The sequence below is a fragment of the Muscardinus avellanarius genome, assembly GCF_963383645.1.
Source record: "Muscardinus avellanarius genome assembly, chromosome: 17".
In the NCBI taxonomy this organism is placed as follows: Eukaryota; Metazoa; Chordata; class Mammalia; order Rodentia; family Gliridae; genus Muscardinus; species Muscardinus avellanarius.
The window spans coordinates 24773848-24795088 of NC_137803.1; the positions used below are offsets into that span (position 1 = coordinate 24773848).

Genomic DNA, 21241 nt, shown 5'->3' on the forward strand with positions numbered 1-21241 from the left:
AATTTTTATTGTTACTATTTTAGAATGCGTATTTCAAACTTTAGCCCCCGGCAGCACCCATGACAGGCAGATATTACAGTAGTACCACCATTTCTCAAGACAACTTTGGATTTTCTTTTAAAATCTTTAGCCAGTTATTACCTATTTTACTGGGGTTAAAATGGCATTTCCTTATAGGCTAGGCATTGTGGCACATGCTTGTAATCCCAGGAGGCTGAGACAGGAAGATTGTAGGTTTGTAGCCAGCCTCAGCTACTTACTCATGGCCTCTGCAACTTAATGAGACCGTTTCAAAACTAAGAAAAAAAAAAAATAGGGCTGGGAGTGTAGGTAGAAGGTAGAATGCCCCTGGGTTCAATCCCCAGTAACACACACACAAAATGGCATTTCCTGGCCCAAATACCTATCTTATTCAACTCTACTTAACTTTGAAATATTGAATTTACCCATACTATAGAAAGGTTATCACTACTAATTACATTCAAAGGAATGTGAGAATCCCTAAATTATTTCAAATAAAAAGCTTCACTGCGTCTCTTAGTAGACTCCAACTAATTCAGATGTGAAGTGTGACTAATTCATTTTTAAAAGTCATGAGGTACGTATGCATTAGATTTCCTATAGGCCCCCAACTAGGGGGCTATAGCAAATCTAAATTTTTAGTTGGGCGATAAGATAGCATAACTGAAGCAATTAAATTTAAGACATTACTTTTATTAAATAAAAGCGATTTTATACACTGTTGCAAATGACTTTTGTGTAAAGGCCACAGTAGTTCCTTTCATTCTCTCATAATGTTATAGTTAAGACTTGATTTAGTTCCAGAAAATAACAGAAAAAATAATCTTCGTATTCCCCCAGGTCTGTCCAGTATGAAGGAATTTCAGAGCATGAAGAGAAAATGAAGCAGATATTAAAGGAAAAAGTTTTAGACACGGACAATTTCTTTGGAATTTGGTTAAAATTGGCTTCTCAAAATTCTAGACTCAAATCCGCAGAAGTAAATTTCCATTTTAGTAGCCCTAAAAGAACTTGAGATAAGATTGTTACCTCTAAGTAAATAAAAAACGCCTTGGGAAGCATGAGCAAGAATACAAGTGAAGATACCCACAGACACACTCTGGACTTCTCTTCCGTGTGCTGTGGGCTACAAATTAGGCCCAAAGCTCAGTTATGAGTTATGGTTACTTGACTGTGGGGCGCTGCTGGGCCTTAACATGCACCCCAGAAGACGTGGAGATTCTTGAGATAAAGTAAGTAAAACAAAGTGGTGGGGAAAAATAAAACACAGAGAAAACACCATAAATCTGACATTATCTCTTTGTTTTTTAAAAAGGAGGGGGAGGGTCCCTGCAGTATGGAGAGCATTTATCAGCGATGCTTCTATTCTGTTATCTGGGGGGGTCTTGATGCAGACTCTGGCCATTCATACATATCTGGCAGCAGGGAGTCATATTCACTTCGCCATATTCTTTCTTTAACATATTTGGCCTTGTCTTCGGGTTCTGGGTATCGAAAAGCCATTTTATTAGCATATAGGTATTCTGTCACCTGAAAAATAAATAAAATAATTGTGTTGGCTCTGAGTCCTGACCTATCACAGAAAGAAAGTACTATTACAACACAGGGAAATGGATTTAGAAGAATGGTTGTGTGTGTGTGTGTGTGTGTGTGTGTGTGTGTGTGTGTGTGTTACTGGGGATCAAACCCAGGGGCATTCTTCCTGAGCTACACCCCTAGCCCTATTTTTCACTCATTATTATTATTTTTTTTGTGTGTGTGTGTGGACTCAACCTCATTCATTATTTTTGAAACAGCATCTCACCAAGTTGCAGAAGGCCTCAATAAGTTGCTGACGCTGGCTGTAAACCTAAAATCCTCCTGTCTCAGCCTCCCAAATAGTGGGATTACCAGTATGCACCACCACACATGGCTATATTTTTCTTCTTTTCAAAATAAAAAATATTACTTTAAGTTATTGCAAAACATGCCGAAACTATGCAAAGTTTAAAAGACAAAAAGAAAGCCGGGCATGGTGGCACATGCTTGTGATCCCAACACATGGGAGGCTGAGACAGGAGGATCACAAAGGTTCGAAGCCAGCCTCAGCTACTTAGTGAGGCTCTCAGCAACTTAGTGAGACCCTGTTTCAAAATAAAGTATAAAATAGGTCTGGGAGTATAGGCTGGAGGTAGAAAGTCCCTGGGTTCCACCCCTAGTACCACCAAAATAAATAAATAAATAAATAAATAAATAAATAAATAAATAAATAAATAAATGAATCACGTCATCTCTTCATAAATTTAATGTGTAAATTATAGTCACCTTCCCTGACCCCAAGAAGAGTTATTAGCATTTCCCTAATATTTCAACCCATCAAACACATTTAAGTCCTATCAATGTGTCAGGCCAGGGGACACACCAGTGTACATGAGAGGCTTAGATAGGAGGGCTGTGGTAGTTTCGAAGCCAGCCTCAGCAACTTAGCAAAAACTTGCCTCAAAATAAAACATAAAAAGACCTGGGGGTATAGCTTGGTAATAAGAGAAGTACTGGGTTCAATCCCCAATACCACAAAAATTAAAAATGAACTCTCCTTACACAGGACACCTCTAGGGATCAATTCCCTCAGCTCTTGTTACCTGGTATGAGTGTGTGTGTGAGTGTGAGTGTGTGTAAGTATGAGTGTGTCCATCCTCCCCTAATTCCCGCTGAACCATCAAGCTGATGCAACAGTATGAAAGGCAGGCCCTTCGGGAGGTGGTTATGATGCTCAGAGCTCCTGGATGAGACGTGGACCTTTAGAAAAGGGCACTTGGGCTGGGCGTGGTGGCGCAGGCTTGTAATCCCAGCATTCCAGAGGAGGATGGTGGTTCAAGGACAGCCTCAGCTACTTAGTGAGGCCCTCCACAACTTAGTGAGACCCTGTTTCAAAATAAAGAATAAAAGAAATAGGGCAGGGGTTGTTAGCTCTGAGGTCGAATGCCCTTGGGGTCCATCCCCAGACTCATAAAAAAAAAGAAAAGAAAAGAAAGAAAAGGGCACTTGGGCTGGGTGTCCTGGTATGTGACTGTAATTCCAGTATTTGGGAAGCTGAGACAGGAGCACACAGGTTCAAAACCAGCCTCAGCCATACTTAGAGAGACTCTCAGCAACTTAATGACACCCAGTTTCCAAATAAAATATAAAATACAGGTCTGGGAATGTAGCCTAGATGTAGAAAGCCCTGGATTCTATCCCAGTACCACATACACACACAAAAATAATAATAAAGAATAAAAATTGGGCTGGGGCTTGGAGGTAGAATGCTCCTGGGTTCAATCCCCAGCACCACAAAAACAAAAACGAACAAACAAAATAAACAAAAAACAGAACTAGGGGTGAAACTCAGAGGCAGAATGTCAGAGCTCATCACACACACACACACACACACACACACACGGGATTTAGTCCCTTTTCTATTTTATAAAGCCCAAATTTTGCGTCTCCCTGATTACTAATTATGTTGAACATTTTTTTGGTATACTTATTAGCATTTTGCATTTTTTCTTTGGGTAAGTGTCTATTTAGTTCAACTGCCTATTTCTTGATTGGATTATTTGTTCTTTAGTGTTAGGTCTTTTAAGTACTTTGTATAATCTAGGTATTAGTCCTCTATCAGGAGTAGATGGCAAAGACCTTCTGTTCTGCAGGCTCTTTTAGACTCCTGATGATTTCCTTTGATGAAGAGACCCTTTAATGCCATTCCATTTATTAATTCTTTTAATTTCCTGAGTTTGGGGAGTCTTATTGAGAAAGTTTCTAACTGCCTATATATTAGAGTGTTGGTCCTATGCCCTTGTCTAGTAATTTCAAATTCTCAGGTTTAATTTCCAAGTCTTTGATACTATAATGCACCAGTAAAGTATTTTTTTAAAAAAGCTGAGCCAGGAGTTGCGGTGCACACTTGTAATCCCAAGTACTTGGGAGGCTGAGGCAAGAGGGTCGCTAGTTTGTGGCCAGCCTCAATAACTTAGTGAGGACCTCTGCAACTTAGACCCAGTTTCCAAATAAAAAATAAAATACAGCTGGGGTTGTAGCTCAGAGGTAGAATGCCACTGGGTTCCATCCCCAGTACCACTAAATAAATAAATAAATAAAAAGCCAAAAATATTAGATTTTCAGACTCAAAGTGAAAAGGACATTAAAGCATACTACAAATCTTAATGTCTAAACAAGTAAACATCAGTCTCCATTAACCCTTGAAAGCACAAAGCTTCTGGAGTCTTAAAGTGGAGAAAGTCCTGGTGACCCAAAAGTGAGACAGCCAGGGTGGGCGGTGCCCGGCGTGACCTGGCCGTTTCTAGCTGCGACCTCCCAAGGAGCCACTGTCAGGGCGCCTCAAGCCCAGCCTGGCCGCTGCTGGGTTTTGTCCATACGCACAGGCGGCTCTTGGTGGTGACCTGCTGGACTCACAATTATCTCCTTTGGTGGCCTTGGATTTCTTGGTTTGGGCTTTTGGTTTTGTTTTGTGAGGTTTCCTTTGTTATTTCATTGTACTTTTGTTTGTTTGTAGCTAGTATTGTTAGCTGCCGCTTCTGATGGACAGCGCTAAGAGAGGGTGTACTGGGGCAGGTGGGCTCATGGCCAGCTCCCCCTGTGAGGGTGCCCTCAAGGGCCGTTATGAGACTCGACGAACATCGGCGACGGCCCTCTAACTGGCCCGCCATATCCTCAATGGGATGGAGGTGGCTACGAGGGTCCTAAGGACAGGTGTATGCTCCCTCATTCTATCAGAAACAGCATGAGGACTGTGGAACACCTAAAGGTGGTTCAGATGATAGGCAGTGCCAACTATATTTACCTGGTGATGGAGCACGTAAGTGAAGGGCGCTGGCTCAATGGCTGTGACTACATCTGCCTGGTGATGGAGCAAGTGTGTGGGGCAGGGAGGGGCTCAATGGAAACTGACTGCTATACCTAATGGTGGAGCACATATGTGGAGGGCACTGGCTCAATGGCTTCCCATCACATCTGCCTGGTGCTGGAGCATGTGTGTGAGGCACTGGCTCAATGGCTGCCGACCACATCTGCCTGGCGCTGGAGCAGCTGTGGAGGGCGCTGACTCACTGTGACCTGTATTACTCATGTTGTTGATGCATGCCAGCCAAGTTTCACCCTGAATTCAACCAGGTAACTTCCGTGAAAAGGGAGCAGGTGCCAGGGATTATTTAGCATCAAAGAGTCTCCAGTAAGCCGGGCGTGGTGGCACACGCTTGTAATCCCAGCACTTGGGAGGCTGAACAGGAGGATCGTGCAGGTTTGAAGCCAGCCTCAGCTACTTAGTGAGGCTCTCAGCAACGTAGTGAGACCCTGTTTCCAAATAAAATATAAAATAGGTCTGAGAGTATAGCCCCAAGGTAGAAAAGCCCCTGGGTTCTACCTCCAGTACCACACACACACACACACACACACACACACACACACACAAAAGAGTCTCTAGTAAAAGCAGAATGCTAAAAGGGCCAATACCAACTCCCTGGACCCTGAATTTGGCCAGCCCATCGTGGAGCAGCTATCTGCCTGGGGTTTCTCCACAGGGACTGCAGTCACTGGGCTGTGTGGAGTCTTCTGGAGATGAGGGGCCCCTTCAACCCAACCTGGAAGAATCTCAGAGACGTTTTCTTGGGAAACTTCCCCTTCCCCTGCCCTGAGAGGGTTAAATTAATACATTTCATTTCTTATGAATAATAAAATTGATCCTGAGAGAGAAAAAGAAGAATCCAAGCTGAGTACAGAGGAACGAACATACAATCCCAGTGTTTTGGAAGCTAAGGCAGAGAACTGCAGATTCAAGGTTAGACTCAACAACTCAGCAAGACCCTGTTTCAAAGGGGCTGGCATTACAGCTTGGATACAAAATGCCCCTGGGTTCAATCTCCTTTTTTTTTTTTTTTAAATCCAACAATAAATTCTCCTTCCCCTAATTCCCATTTCAAATTGTAACCACTATTGAAATTTCTGTCATCTTTCTCTTTTCCTCTCTCTTTCCCTCTTCCTCTCTCTCTCTCTCTTTCCCAAAAATGGAAACCAGGGGCATTCTTCCTCCAAGCTACACCCTCATCATTGTTTACTTTTTATTTTGAAACAGGGCCTAAGTTGCTGTGGCTGGTCTTGCATCTGTGATCCTCCTTTCTCAGACTCCCAAGTACTGGGATTACAGATGTGCAATCCTGGCTTAGTTTTGTAAAAGAAAAAAGTGATTAAAAATAATCTTTGGGGGCTGGGCATGGTGATAAACGCTTTAATCCCAGTACTTAGGAGGCTGAGACAGAAGGATCACAGGTTCACAGCCAGCCTCAGCTATTTAGTGAGGCCCTCTGCAACTTAGTGAGACCCTGTTTCAAAATAAAGAATGAAAAATAGGACTGAAAGTGTAGTTCAAGATAGAATGCCCTTGAGTTCAATCTCCAGTAATGGAAAACAAAACAAACTTTGGGCCTCAAGAGCTCAACCTCATATTTTGTGATAGAAAATGTGTCTGATTCCAATAGTAATAAAGATCTGTTTCTTGGTTTTTTTTGTTTTTGGTGGTACTGGGGTTCCTGGAAACCCTTCTACCTTTGGGCTACACTTCCAGACCTATTTTATACTTTATATTTGGAAACAGGGTCTCCTAAGCCAGCAAGGCTGGCTTCGAACCTGCGCGAGCCTCCTGTCCTCGAACCACAATTCTCCCATCTCCACCTCCCAAATGCTGGGATTACAAGCATGCATCACCGGCTTCGTGAGGTAATTCTGTTGTATTTTCGTTTGAGAAGCCCTGCTTCATGTGACAAGCCTGATTTGCAGGCTAAGCACCTATTCTACATTTTTTACTGCCTTTCACTTAAAATATAAATGAATAGGGCTTTTACTTTCATTTAAAATGTAGAAAGCTGCAGAGAACAAAGATCCATCTAAACAAGAACTGCATAAACTAACAACTCTTACATTTTCTTAAGTCCAGAGAGCCAAGGTACAAGATAATGAAGTAACCTCAATTCTAAAGAGACGAGACTCTCCAAGGAAAGGCGAGCACAGAAGGAGGATAAAGCAATGCCCACACATGCAGATCAGTAGTCAGCCAAATCCTAAACTAAATGGGAGCCATGTTTCAGTTTAGCTGAAAGCCCCCCTGTGAGGAGGAGGGCCGCTCACTGGCGCGCTCTTTCCCCATGTCTCCAGAGGCACCACCCTGGTGATGGGCAAGGTGTGAGATAGAAGAGTGTGCCACTGGGCAGAGGTGTGCAGGCGGCCTGGTGGCTCCAGGAGCAGCACCCAGCCCTGGTCTATGGCTAATCTCTGTTGAGGGGTGGGCACAAAGCCTCCTCTGTCACTTAATGGAAAGCCTATGTCTCTGAAGAAGCAGCAAACTCCTTACAGTGCCCTGGGGAAGGGGGAGGCCACATAATCCAGGGGTGCTGAGACTACACTAATCCCAAGAAGGTCTCCTTTTATGACCTCCTGTATTACCTTTCTCTTAGACAAACAAGTTATATCTTAGCTGACTGATACCTTCTAAAATGTACTCCATCTAATACCATTCAAAAAGCTGTGAAATTGCAAGTATTTTGCAGCACTAAGGCACTCAGACTCCTCAGGCTGGCTTTTGTGTGTGTGTACAGCTGGCTTTAACTTTCATATATTCTTTTATGCCATTTTATCCTTTTTTTGATGGTACTGGAGATGGAACCCAGGAGCATTCTACCTCTGAGTGACACCCCCACCCTATTTATTTATTTATTTTTTGGTGGTACTGGGGTTCCTGAATGCCCTTCTACATCCAGGCTACACTCCCAGACCTATTTTTATATTTTTATTTGGAAACAGGGTCTCTTAAGCCAGCAAGGCTGGCTTAGAACCTGCGCGATCCTCCTGTCTCCGCCTCCCAAATGCTGGGATTACAAGCGTGTGCCACCACGCCGGGCCCCCCACCCTATTTTTTATTCTTTATTTTTAAACAGGGTCTCACTGAGTTGCAAAGGGCCTCACTAGGCTGCTGTGGATGTCCGCTAACTGTGATCCTCCTGTCTCAGCCTCCCAAATGCTGAGGTTACAAGCATGTGCCACCACGCTGGCTCCTATTTATTTTTTGTAACTCTCTGGATCAATTGTACTGGCTATTATTTCCTAAAAATATCATTCTTTATTAGTTCCCAATCTCTGCTTAGATCATGAACACAAAAATATTGCAATAATAATATTAGGAGTTACAGGGTAGCTGGGATCAATAGCACAGGCCTGTAAATCCCAGTGCTTGGGAGGCTGAAACAGGAGGATTGCAGGTTTGAGGCCAGCACACAGTAACTTAACAAGATTCTGTAAGAAAGAAAAGAATGAACCCTAGTATGTAGCCCAGAGGTAGAAGGCACCTGGGTTCAATCCCCAATACCACCACCCCAGCAAAAAGAAACCAATTATTAAAATAGGCACAGGTGAGCACATACATGGGTAGATACATGTGTTAAAACTAGAAGGCAACAAACCCCATGTAATGTGGATAAGCCTCTGGTTTGTAGAGTATATAGGATAAGCCAGAGCTTAAGAGAATGTGGTGGCACAAATACAACAGGGGTAAAGGTGTAGCCTGGAGTTAGAAAGCCCCCAGGTTCAATCTCTAGTACCACACACAAAAAAGGAAGATTGCAAGTTCGAGGCCAGCCTCAATTTAGCAAAACCCTGTTTCAAAATAAAAAGGGATGAGGTGAAGCCTGGAGGTAGAAGGGGTTCCATTCCCCAAACCCAACCCCCCAAAATACAAAATCCAACCAAAATGGGTGACCTAAAATTTCTTTGCACCCTTCTCTATGTTTCAAATTTATCTCTAACAGATTTATATTGCAAGAAAATGTCATTAAAATCTGTAGCGATATAAATTACTTACTTTAATAGCAATGTTAATGGAAACTTCCTGAATATTAGCAAGTGGTGGGTAAAGCCTCCCTTTGCTTAGCTCTTCATCTGTTAGTTGATTTGTCAGTGCCTGAGGAGAAAAGCATCATTTTACTTTAAGTAACAGAAGATCTAGTAAAAATGGAAACGCAATGGAGAAACAGAGAAGAACAAAGGTAGCAATTCTCACTTCTAGCAAGAATATACTAAGCCTCTGCAGGAATTAAAATGGCTTACTACTAAACAATAAAGAAGTAACCAGATTTCCACTTAATATTTACAGAGCATGGCTTAATTACAACAGCAACTAAGAAAACAGATACCAGTGTTTGTATTAATGTGAGCTCTTCACAATTCCTACTGCAACTGCTGCTGCAATGGGCCAGCACTCCAAATAATACCAGTACGTCTCCACTAAAAATATGGAAGAAGTAATTTATCCATTCTCTCTACTCATCTTTACGTTATCCTTTAAAAAATAAATACTTAAAACAATTACCTTTGCAGCTTCCAGGAAAACATTGTCACTGATATGTCGAGTTTGACAGAGAATAACAGCTAAAGCCACACCTAGAATACATTTTAGACAGTTTATTTAGCAAATGATTCTCACAAACTTACTACGATGAAGATGATGATAATGATGATGGTTTGTGGTACCAAGGGTTGAAGCCAGGGGCATTCTACTTCCAAGCTATACTCACAACCTGTTTTATTTTTTCCTTTGAAACAGGGTTTTACTAGGTTGCTGAGAGTCTTGCTACTTTACCGAAGCTGACCTCAAACCTGCGATAATCCTGTCTCAGCCCCCAAGCATTGGGATTACAGGCATGCACCACCACATTCATCCTCTTATTAACTTATAATTTTTACTCACTTAAAAAAATGATTTTTTAAGCTGGGCGTGGTGGTGCACGCTTGTAATCTCCACACTTGGGAGGCAGAGACAGGAGGATCGTGCAGGTTCGAAGCCAGCCATGCACGCTGGCTTAGGAGACCCTGTTTCCAAATAAAAATGTAAAAATAGGTCTGGGAGTGTAGCCCGGAGGTAGAAGGCTTCCAGGAACCCCAGTACCACCAAAAAAAAAAAAAAAAAGATTTTTTGTGATACTAAGGATGTAATCCAGGTGTTTATTACCTCCAGACTTTACCCCCAGACCTATTTTATTTTTTTTATTTGGAAACAGGGTCTCACTAAGTTGCTGAGGCTGGCTTTGAACAAAAAAAAAAAAAAAATTTTTTTTAGAAATATAAATGACTTGTCACAATTTAGTTTTCACATTTATCAAAATTACAAATGATATAATTCATCAACACTTGTTACAGTTTCTAGCTTCTCTGATCTTCTATTTCTTGCTCAAGAGGCAACTACTTTCAATTCTTTTAGCTGATTGTTTTAATGTTTCTGTGCATGTGTATGTATGTGATAATGTCGATTAAACCCAGGGATGTTCTAAAACTGGGCTATACCCCTAAACCTTTCTATTTTTACTTACTTATTTTACAGGTCTGGGGATGGAACCCAGGGGCATTTGACCTCCAAGCTACACCCTCTGTCCTATTCTTTTTTTTTTTTTTTTTTTTTTTTGCGAATCTGAGGATGTAACCCAGAGGCATTTGTCCTCCGAGCTACACCCCCTGCCCAATTTTATATTCTTTATTTTGAAACAGGGTTTCACTGAGTTGCAGAGGGTCTCACTAAGTAGCTGAGGCTGTCTGCAAACCACAATCCTCTGGTCTCAGCCTCCTGAATGCTGGGATTACAAGCGTGTGCCACCACGCCTGGCTTTAATTTTTTAAACAGGCAATATTTCTCTCCCTCTTAACTTGCATATATTTCTTCTGATTGGGGGGGTTAGAGATCTTTGATTCCTTTCTGTGGGAAATAAGAATTTCATTGTTTTATATTTCCAGTTCTTCCAAATATACAGCGTAATTTTGATTCAACCAACACTCGGTGTTTCTATCATTATGACTTCAAAAGCGCTATTTATGTTGAACCATGCATTAAGAATATAACATGATTTTCTACTTCCTCATATATAACCATTTGTTTCTCTGAAGTTAACTGCTCTCTTGTTATTCCTTTAATTTTTCAGCTTTTAACATTATTTAATCCTCAAATTCTTTTTAAATTGTGTAACTCTTCTACTGTGGCTTTCTTCGGGATCCTGTCATTTCATATTTTGCCATTAGCCTCTGTGGAAGCTCCAGTATGGCCAGGTCGCTCTAGTCAGATGTGAAGCTCTTATCCAGAAACTCCATTATCAGCATGGCACTCTCTCCAATTCTTTTTTTTTGGTACTGGGGATGGAACCCTTCTACTTCTGGGCTACACTCCCAGACCTATTTTTTTATATTTTATTTGGAAACAGGGTCTCTTAAACTAGCGCGGCTGGCTTCAAACTGTGCGATCCTCCTGTCTCTGCCTTGCAAGCGCGGGGATTACAAGCGTGCGCCAGCACGCCCAGCTACTCTCTCCAATTCTGATTCCATTTCCTATACCCAGATCCCTCATTTTTTCTTTATTTCCTGCTTCCCATCACTTGTTCTGTTTTTAGGTAATTTTCTTCAACTTATTTTCTTCTACTTTTTTTGCTATCAAACTTTTTTCAAAAGATTTTTTCCTTAATTTTTTGAAAAAAAAATTCTGTAATATAGTATTTTGTCTCCATGAGGATACTGATAATTTAAAAGTTCCTTTTCTTCCCACAGTCCTTGTTTTTTTTTTTTTTTTTCCCCTAATATGCCCTTTCTGTTTGTCTGCTTTGGCTTCTTTTATAAAATTTGTCTTTAGAAATTTTCCACTGGGCGTGGTGGCACACGCTTGTGTTTGGGAGACTGAGACAGGAGGATCGCAGGTTCGCAGCCAGCCTCAGCTATTTACTGAGGCCCTCTGCAACTTAGTGAGACTGTTTCAAAATAAAAACTTAAAAAAATCAGTCTAGGGGTGTAGCTCAGAGGTAGAATGCCCCTGAGTTCAACTCCCAGTACCACAAAAAGAAGGAAGGAAGGAAGGAAGGAAGGAAGGAAGGAAGGGAGGGAGGGAGGGAGGGAGGGAGGAGAGACTTTCCTTAGGTGACTTGTAACCTAGTAACCTGAGCATTTTTCAAATTTAAGATTAAGAATTAATTTTAAAAAATGGTTAGTAGCTATAGCACAAGAGTGGCCTCACCTTCTAATTATCCAGGGAATAGAAGATCACCAGATCAACAGTTTGCTTATCTTAATGCAGCCTCTACACACACACACACACACACACACACACACACACACACACACACACACACACTTTAAAGCAGAACATTAGGCCCATGTCTGGAGCTGACTATACTTCATTTGTCTTGTCTATTTTACATTCCTTTTTTCCTTCTTCCATGTCTTTTGGTTTTTCCTAATCATTTCATTTTACTCACTAACATCCTCTTATCAAAACTGAAAAAGTTGTTTTGATGTTCTAGTGGTTATCTTAAAATTCATAATGTGTATCCTTCACTTATCAAAATTCCACATTAATTTTTCTTCCTGCCAGACAATGCAAGTCCCTTATTAATAGTTTAATTCTATTTAACTGAAAAGCATTCTTGTGTATTTCTTCTCTGTATACTTTCAAAATACCATGTGTCACTACTGTTTTTTTTTTTGTGTGTGTGTGGGTGGGTACTAGGGATTGAGCACCCAGGGCATTCTACCTTTGACCCACTATGTCTTAATTCTAAGTGGGGTCTCACTAAGTTGCAGAGGCTGACCTTGAACATGCAATCCTCCTATCTCAGCCTCTCAAGTACTAGGGTTGCAGGCAAGTGCCACCATGCGTGGCTTGCCATTCTGTCTCTTAAACATTTGCTTTGTTTTACCCACATATTCCTCCCTACATCTCTGAGCTTCTATCTGTGATTATTTTCCTTCTGCCAAAGGGAGAAGATTTACTTTCCTTTTGTACAAGTAGGCAGTGAATTCTATTTCTGTTTTTCTGAAGATGTTTTCATCTTGCCTTAATTCTTGGAGCGATTTCTACCATGTGATGAGCCGTTAGCTGGCAAGTATTTCCAAGCGCAACTGAAACAGGCCATCCTACTGCCACCCAGCATCTCACTGAGGAGTCAGACGTCAGTCACGCAGTTGCTCCTTTGAAGGAAATGGTTTTTGCTCTTGCTCCTTTCCCGGTCTCTTTGTTGTGATTTTCCAGAGCCTCAAACCAAGGTTCCCAGGTGGATGTCTTCATCTATCCTGCACAGGCTTGAGTGGGCTTCTCACTGACGAGGCCTGCAAATATTGCCTCTATTCCACTGTCATCCTCTTCTAGACTTCAATTAAAAGTACGTCACTTAGCCGGGCGTGGTGGCGCACGCTGGTAATCCCCACGCTTGGGAGGCAGAGACAGAAGGATCTCGTAGGTTCAAAGCCAGCCGCGCTGGCTTAAGAGACCCTGTTTCCAAATAAAAATATAAAAAATAGGTCTGGGAGTGTAGCCCGGGGGTAGAAGGGCTTCCAGAAACCCCAGTACCACCAATAAATAAATAAATAAATAAATAAATAAATAAAGTACGTCACTTAAACGCTGGGCGTGGTGGCGCACGCTTGTAATCCCTGTGCTTGGGAGGCCGAGACAGGAGGATCGCGCAGGTTCAAAGCCAGCCTCTGCTGGCTTAAGAGACCCTGTTTCCAAATAAAAAACATAAAATAGGTCTGGGAGTATAGCCCGGAGGTAGAAAGCCCCTGGGTTCCATCCCCAGTACCACCAAAAAAAAAAAAAAAAAAAAAAAAAAAAAAAAAAATTTAGCCAGGCATGGTGGCACACGCTTGTAATCCCAGCATTTAGGAGCCTGAGACAGGAGGATCCAGGTTCATGGCTAGCCTCAACTACTCAGTGAAGCTCTTTGCAACTCAGTGAGACCCTGTTTCAAAATAAAGAATAAAAAATAGGGCTGGGGTGGAGCTTGGAGGCAGAATGTCCCTGAGTTCCATACCCACTACCACACACACACACAAAAAAACACGTGTGTGTGTGTGTGTGTGTGTGTGTGTGTGTGTGTAAGAGAGACAGACAAACAGACAGAGACACTGGGAATTGACCCAGGGGGCTTCTGCCTCCAAGCTACACCCCATCCCTTAATAATTGTTTTGTTTTGAAACGGCCTCACCAAGTTGCTGGGGCTGGCTTGGAACCTGCAGTCCTCTTATCTCAGCCTTGAAAGAACTAAGATTACAGGCAGGTGCCATCATGCTCTACTTTAACAAAGCCATTTTTAATTACAAATTGACTAGTAAGGAATTTGGTTGTTGATTACTTTTGTACTTTTAAAGTTTTAACTTTAAAAATGGTTCTATAGCTGGGCACGGTTGCGCATCCTTGTAATCCCAGCATTCAGGAGGTTGAGACGGGAGGATTGCAGTTTGCGGACAGCCTCAGCTACTTAGTGAGGCCCTCCACAACTCAGTGAGACCCTGGTTTCAAAATAAAGAATAAAAACTACGGCAGGGGGCATAGCTCAGAGGTTGAATGCCCCTGGGTTCAACCCCCAGACCCCCCCCCCCACACACACAGTGGACCTATGAACAGGAGGCTGACTGTATCAATTAAAAACCTGTATTTGGATTAGCAGTGGCTACACTGCTAATCCCAATAAATTGAATAAAAATTTAAAAACCAGGCAAACAACCTTTAAAAGCGTGTCTCTTTCCCGTCTTTCTGCATTTTGTCTTTGTGCTTCATTCTGTGTTACTTCTTCTCACATCTTCCCCTTCTTTATCTCTTTGACCTATTCTGCTATAAGCCTCAGTCACTAAGTCTTGACCTAGATCACTGCTATTTTTCGATTCTAGAATTCAGTGGGCTTTGAAGTTTCAAGCTTGGCTTTTTGTCTGTGAACACAATAAGCATAATCGTCCCACAGCACTTGTGTTCTGTGGAGAGATCCGGAGGGTCTGTTTCCTTGTGGTCTCAGCGGGGTTTGTCTAGTGTTGTCGCGTCCCTTTATGTATCCATTATCTTCTGATAGGAGTTGCATTTGTACATTTCTTCATAAGAATAATTTGAGGACCAGAATAATGCTATTTCAGAGAAGATTTCTCTTTGCTTCTGCTAGGTGCTTGTGGGCACTCTGTGAACCATCGCCCTGTTCCAAGGTACAGCCCTTAGGTTTCAGCCCCAGAGGAAAACCTTTCACTAGGATCGTCTTTCGCAGGTGTTAGACAAGCTGCTAACCTTGTCCTTCCAGGAAAAGTACAGCTTTATCATTCAGATAACGTTTTCCTGATCAGCGAGTGCTTCTAGTGCAAAGCTGGCTACAATGCTGGCTCAGCACTCTAGAGCTCTAGTTCTGCTCCTAATCTTCATCTGGAGTAACACAATGTTTTTTAGAGTCAGTATCTTATAAGTCTTTGACCCTTTAAAGGTTGTTTGCCTGGTGTTTAAATTTTCATTCAGTTGTTATAGTGGCTGAACTACTAATCCTAACACTATCAAAGGCTTAAGTTTTTAATGAATACAGTTAATCCTCCTGTTTATAGGCCCACTTTTACCTCCACTGACAGGCCATTTTTCATGGTAATAAATTTTTATTAATAAAGTTAGGACTTTAAAATGCTGCACAAAAGTAATCAATGATCAGTCAAGCGTGGTGGTGCACACCTTGTAATCCCAGCATTTGGGAGGCTGAGACAGGAGGATAGTGGTTCGCAGACAGCCTCAGCTACTTAGTGAAGCCTTTGTAACTCAGTGAGACCCTGTTTCAAAATAAAGAATAAAAAATAGGACTGAGGGTGTAGCTCAAAGGTACAGTGCCCCTGGGTTCCATCCTCAGTAATAACAAAAGAGTAATCAGCAATCAAATTCCTTACAAGTCAATACAAAATTAAAAATTCTTGGGAGGCTGAGACAGGAGAATTACACGTTCCAGGTCAACTTAGTGAGGCCCGGTTTCAAAACAAAAAAATTAAAAGGGGTGGGGTATAGCTTAGAGGCAGAAGCCTCTGGATTCAATTCCCAGTATAAAACACACACACACACACACACACACACACACACACACACACACACACACACAGCTTTGTTAAAATCAGTACAAAGGTATTCTCTTCCATGCCTTTGTGTCGTTATGCCACTGAAACACTACTGGTTTGATTTTAAACATTGTCAAGTTTTAAAAAGAGATAATCTGCTGGGGCGGTAGCACACGCTCATAATCCTAGTACTTGGGAGGCTGAGATAGGAGGACTGCAAGTTTGCAGCCAGTCACAGATACTTAGTGAGGTCCTCCCCAACTTAGTGAGACTCTGTTTTCAAATAGAGAATAAGCCAGGCATGGTGGCTCACGTGTGTAATCCCAGAACATGGGAGGCTGAGATAGAAGGATTTCAGGTTTGTAGGCAGCCTCAGCAACTCATAATGCCCTCTGTAACTTAGTGAGACCCTGTTTCCAAATAAAGAATAAAACAAGGCTGGGGGTGTAGGTTGGAGGTAGAATGTTCCTATGTTTAATCCCCAGCACCAAATAAATAAATAAATAATAAAGAGATTATTGATCATGGGGTAGAGAGAGGAGACCATTACATACAAAAGCACTAGAATATCTACATGCTAAATAAATACCTTCTTCACTTTGAGAAGAGTAATAACACACTTCCTAATGATGCTGAATGCAAGCTATGTGTCTACCTGTTTTAATTAGAATCTGTTACCAGCTATTCAAGGAAAAGCCCACAAGGAGAAGTAAGACCATGCAAAGAAATTCATATCAAATCCCTCTTTTGGAGCCGGTTGTGGTGGCGCACGCTTGTAATCCCAGCATTCAGGAGGCTGAGGCCAGAGGATCGTGGTTCGCAGACAGCCTCAGCTACTTAGTGAGGCCCTTTTCAACTCAGTGAGACCTGGTTTCAAAATAAAGAATAAAAAATAGGGCAGGGTTGTAGCTCGGAGGTTGAATGCCCCTGGGTTCCATCCCCAGACCCACAAAAAAACAAAAAATAAATAAATAGAAACTTTAAATCCCTCCTTTGCTTAATAGTCTTCCTTTAAAACAAATGGGCAATTGAAGACGACCAGAAATTTAAAGGGGGTAAACAACACAGAAGAAATACCTCCAGAGAGATGAAAGAATCCTGCCAAATTATTAAAAGCAACTATTAAAAAATTAATTATATGCTGGGCATGGTGGCACACGCTTGTAATCCAGCATTTGGGAAGGTGAGACAGGAGATCTTGGTTCAAAACAGCCTCAGCTACTTAGTGAGGCACTGTTTCAAAATAAGAAACAAAAACTAGGCCTGGGGGTGTATCTCAGAGGTAGAATGCCCCTGTGTTCTACCCCCAATAGTGGATAAAAATTAATTATAGAATAAGAAAAAGATATTGGAAATACTAAATTGTTGAAAAGAATGAACTAATGATATATTCTATTAGGCAATTATTGTAAATTTCCTTTGGTGTTAATGCTGGTATTACAGTTATTTTTTTTAATAAAAAAACTTAAATTTTCAGATACATACTGAATAGCATGTTTCTGATCTCCTTTAAAAAGACTTAAAACACATAACAGATATAGATGAATAAGGAACTATGAAAGAAGTCTTCCACATTATCAGATGAAAAAGGCAGAGTATAGAATAAAATGTAAAAGTCAAGGACCACAGAGGGATCCAACCAAGGTCTAATGTAAGTTCTGCAAGTAAGAAATTCAAAATTATAAGAGGAAAGAAATGGAAAAAGTAACAAAGGGTAAAAAAAATGAAAATGTGTTTTTACAGTGAAATGGCTCATCTATAGGCATTCACAATAAACGGAAATAATTCCAACCCTAGATACATTTCACTAACCTTCCCTAAATCTAAAGAGAAAATGGTAAAGATTCAGAGAAAATAAAAACAAACTAGGATATATAAAGGAATGAGAATCTTATTGACTTCAGCTTGGCTGTAGGAACATTACCTAAACAAAAAGGGAATGGATAAAAGTCTTCAAAGGCCTAATGACTATGACTATCTTTATAGATCTCACCCCAGCCAAATCATTAAGTGAGAAGGGAAAGTACTGACATTTTCACATCTGCAAAAACTCAGGAAGTTGCCGGGCATGGTGGTGCACACTTGTAATGCCAGCATGTGGGAGGCCGAGACAGAAGGATCCCAGTTTGCGGCCAGTCTCAGCTACTCAGTGAGACACTGTTTCAAAATAAAGAATAAAAAACAAAGGGGGTAGAAGGCCTCTAAGTTCAAGCCTCAGTACAGAAAAAAAAAAAAAAAATCACTTATATGGAATTGCGTATTGTAGTATATTTAGCAAATCACTCTCATTGGTGAATGACATTTATGTAATGAGTTTTGTTTTTACAATGATGGTTTGAATATTCACCATCATTGACAAAGGGTGGATAAACAACAGAACACTGTGTAAATGTTAAAACATTTTCTACAACACAGAAACTAATCCAAATTGAAAGGTGGATTAAGGTAAGAAAACTAAACATCAGATTTTTGTTTTTCACTTTTCATTTGAAAAATTAATACAAACTCAAATTGCTTACAAGAGCTCTGAGTATATTATACAAAGACAAGGTTACGTAGGAGAACTGGAAGTATTAAGACAAGCTGAGCAACAGCAGAAGAAAGGTAGCAGAGGGCATGTGTGCGCGCTGACTTTATTAAACTGTGCAGAGTTCAAACGTAAGCGGGGCATGGGGATGCATGTCTGTGATCCCAGTACCCGGGAGGCTGACACAGGAGGATCAGAGGTTCAGAGCCAGCCTCAGCTAGTGAGACCCTGTCTCAAAGTAAAGGATAAAAAAAAAAAAAAGTAAAGGATAAAAAAAAAAAAATAGGGCTGGGGTATAGCTTGGAGGTAGAATGTCTCTGGGTATATAATCTCCGGTACCATGCACACAAAGTTCAAACATATGGAAGAGTTAGAAGAATCACAATAAAAGGAGATAGATGGGCCTGATGGTAACCATCAGAAAAAGGCAGAGCAAACCAGTACTTATATATGAGACAGTAGTTATATATGAGAAGCATGCTCCGGAGGTACCAAGGGTTAAATAATTTAATTATCAGTTTATTCCTTTATATTTTTATGAACCATGTACTATATTACTTCTATGATAAAAAAACAAGATGAAGCCAGACATGGTGTAGCCCATCTGTAATCCCAGTACTTGGGAGGCTGAGACAGGATGATCGTAGGTTTGAGACCGGCCTCCGCAACTTATGGAGACTCTCAGCAACCTAGTGAGACCCTGTTTCAAAGCAAAACATGAAAAGGACTGGGGGAGTACCTCAGAAGATGAATGCCTCTGGATTCAACCGACCCCTAGTACTACACAAACACACACAACAAAAAAACAGGATGAACAAATACATTTTCAGGGGAAACAGAACACGCTGGAAGTGCTGATTTCCATGAGTATCCCTGTACACTCATATCAAAATTCTCTAAACACTGTTGCTCATCTTAACCTTAAACTCCAAAGAATTTCATTAAGTATTTTTATGTAATTAAGTACTGATCTAAAACATAACTAATGGTGGCATTTACCTGGAAAAATATAGACATTGTTTCCTTGACCTGGTGTAAACACTCGTCCATCTTGGAGTTTCACTGGCCCAAATGGACTGCCACTGGCAAACAAACACCTGCCCTGTCAAAAAAAAAAACCAACCCAATTCTGTTACTGTGGAGAGAAAACTGAGGGGAACGCAAACGAAATTAAATTCTCTGGTAAGTTACACCACTACAGTACCCGGAAACAAGGTACCATCTAAATCCTGTTATTTCAGCTGGGCGTGGTGGCGCACGCTTGTAATCCCCGCGCTTGGAGGCTGAGACAGGAGGATCTCACAGGTTTGAAGCCAGCCTCAGCTACTTAGTGAGGTTCTCAGCAACTTAGTGAGACCCTGTTCCCAAATAAAATATAAAATAGGTCTGGGAGTATAGCCCGGAGGTACAAAGCCTCTGGGTTCCACCCCCAGTATCACTAAATAAATAAATAATAAAATCCTCTTATTAGATCAGGTTTGGCTTATGCCTCGTGTTTCATTAACATACTGTTGAAAAATATTCATTAAGCTTAAAAAATCCTGATATTCCTACTTCCTTTATCAAATTAAAAGTGGCTAATATATATCATCCTGAATAATAGACTGATGTAAACTCCAGGGAATGAAGTAGGAAATGTCAAAATTAATGTGTGTGTGTGTGTGTGTGTGTGTGTGTGTGTGTGTGTGTGTGTCTGGGGATGGAACCCAGAGGCATTTGACCTCTGAGCTACGCCCCTTGCCCAATTATTTGTTCTTTATTTTGAAACAGCGTCTCACTGAGTTGCAGAGGGCCTCACTAAGTAGCTGAGGCTGTCTGCGAACTGCGATCCTCCAGTCTCAGCCTCCCAAATGCTGGGATCACAAGCGTGTGCCACCATGCCTGGCTTCAAAATTAATTTTCTAAGTGAGGTGTGCTGGCATACACCTTTAATCCCAGTGCTTGGGAGGATGAGACAGGAGGATTGCCGGTGCAAGGGCAGCTTCAGCAAGTTAGTGAGACTCTCATCAACTTAGCAAGACCTTGTTTCAAAAACAAAAATAAATAAAATAAATAAGGCTGGGTAGTACAGCTTGAAGGTAGAATGCACTGGGTTCAATCCCCAGTACCACAAAATAAAACCCCAAAATTAATTTGCTACCATTTACTGTACATCCACAGTTTTGGGCTTTGAACCAAGTGCTTTGTATGTATTATCTTGGTTAATTTAGCTCTTGTGAAAACCTTTTAAGGTTATCATTATCTTCATTACACTGCATTTGGGAGTTCCCAGGGCTATAGTTTGCAGACAGCCTCAACTACTTAGTGGGGCCCTCTGCAACTTAGTGAGACCCTGTTTCAAAAATAAAGAATAAAAAAAATAAGGCAGGGGATGTAGCTCGGAGGTCAAATGCCCCTGAGTTCCATCCTCAGACAGACAGACAGACAGACAGACAGACAGACAGACAGACAGACAGACACACACACACACACACACACACACACACACACACACACACACACACACAAAGAAAAAAAGAAAAGAAAAGAAAACCAGCCAGGCATGGTGACATCTTCTAATCTCAATACTTGGGAGGCTGAAACAGGAGAACAGTAGGTTCAGGGACAGCCTCAACAACCTCATGAGCCCCCACACACAACTTAGCAACACCCTGTTTCAAAATAAAAATAAAACCAGGCTGAGAGTATAGCTCAGAGGTAGAATGTCCTTGAGTCAGTTCTCATTAACACACACACACACACACACACACACACACACACACACACACACACTTATAAACAATTTTCAAGAACTTT

At 41.4% G+C, this 21241-nt stretch overlaps 1 protein-coding gene across 1 annotated transcript in view; it reads right to left on the reverse strand.

Moving 5' to 3' along the window:
• Window positions 1-1383: 1383 nt before the first annotated feature.
• The window catches only part of ME2 (malic enzyme 2), a gene marked incomplete at both ends in the record, with an annotated part of 52418 nt that continues 32560 nt past the window's right edge, over window positions 1384-21241 (reverse strand). Inside the window, 4 exons of the mRNA XM_080714769.1 lie at window positions 1384-1551; window positions 8906-9004; window positions 9413-9483; window positions 19445-19547. Of these exons, the coding sequence (XP_080570895.1) occupies window positions 1384-1551; window positions 8906-9004; window positions 9413-9483; window positions 19445-19547 (441 nt within the window). The remainder of the gene's footprint in view (window positions 1552-8905; window positions 9005-9412; window positions 9484-19444; window positions 19548-21241) is intronic.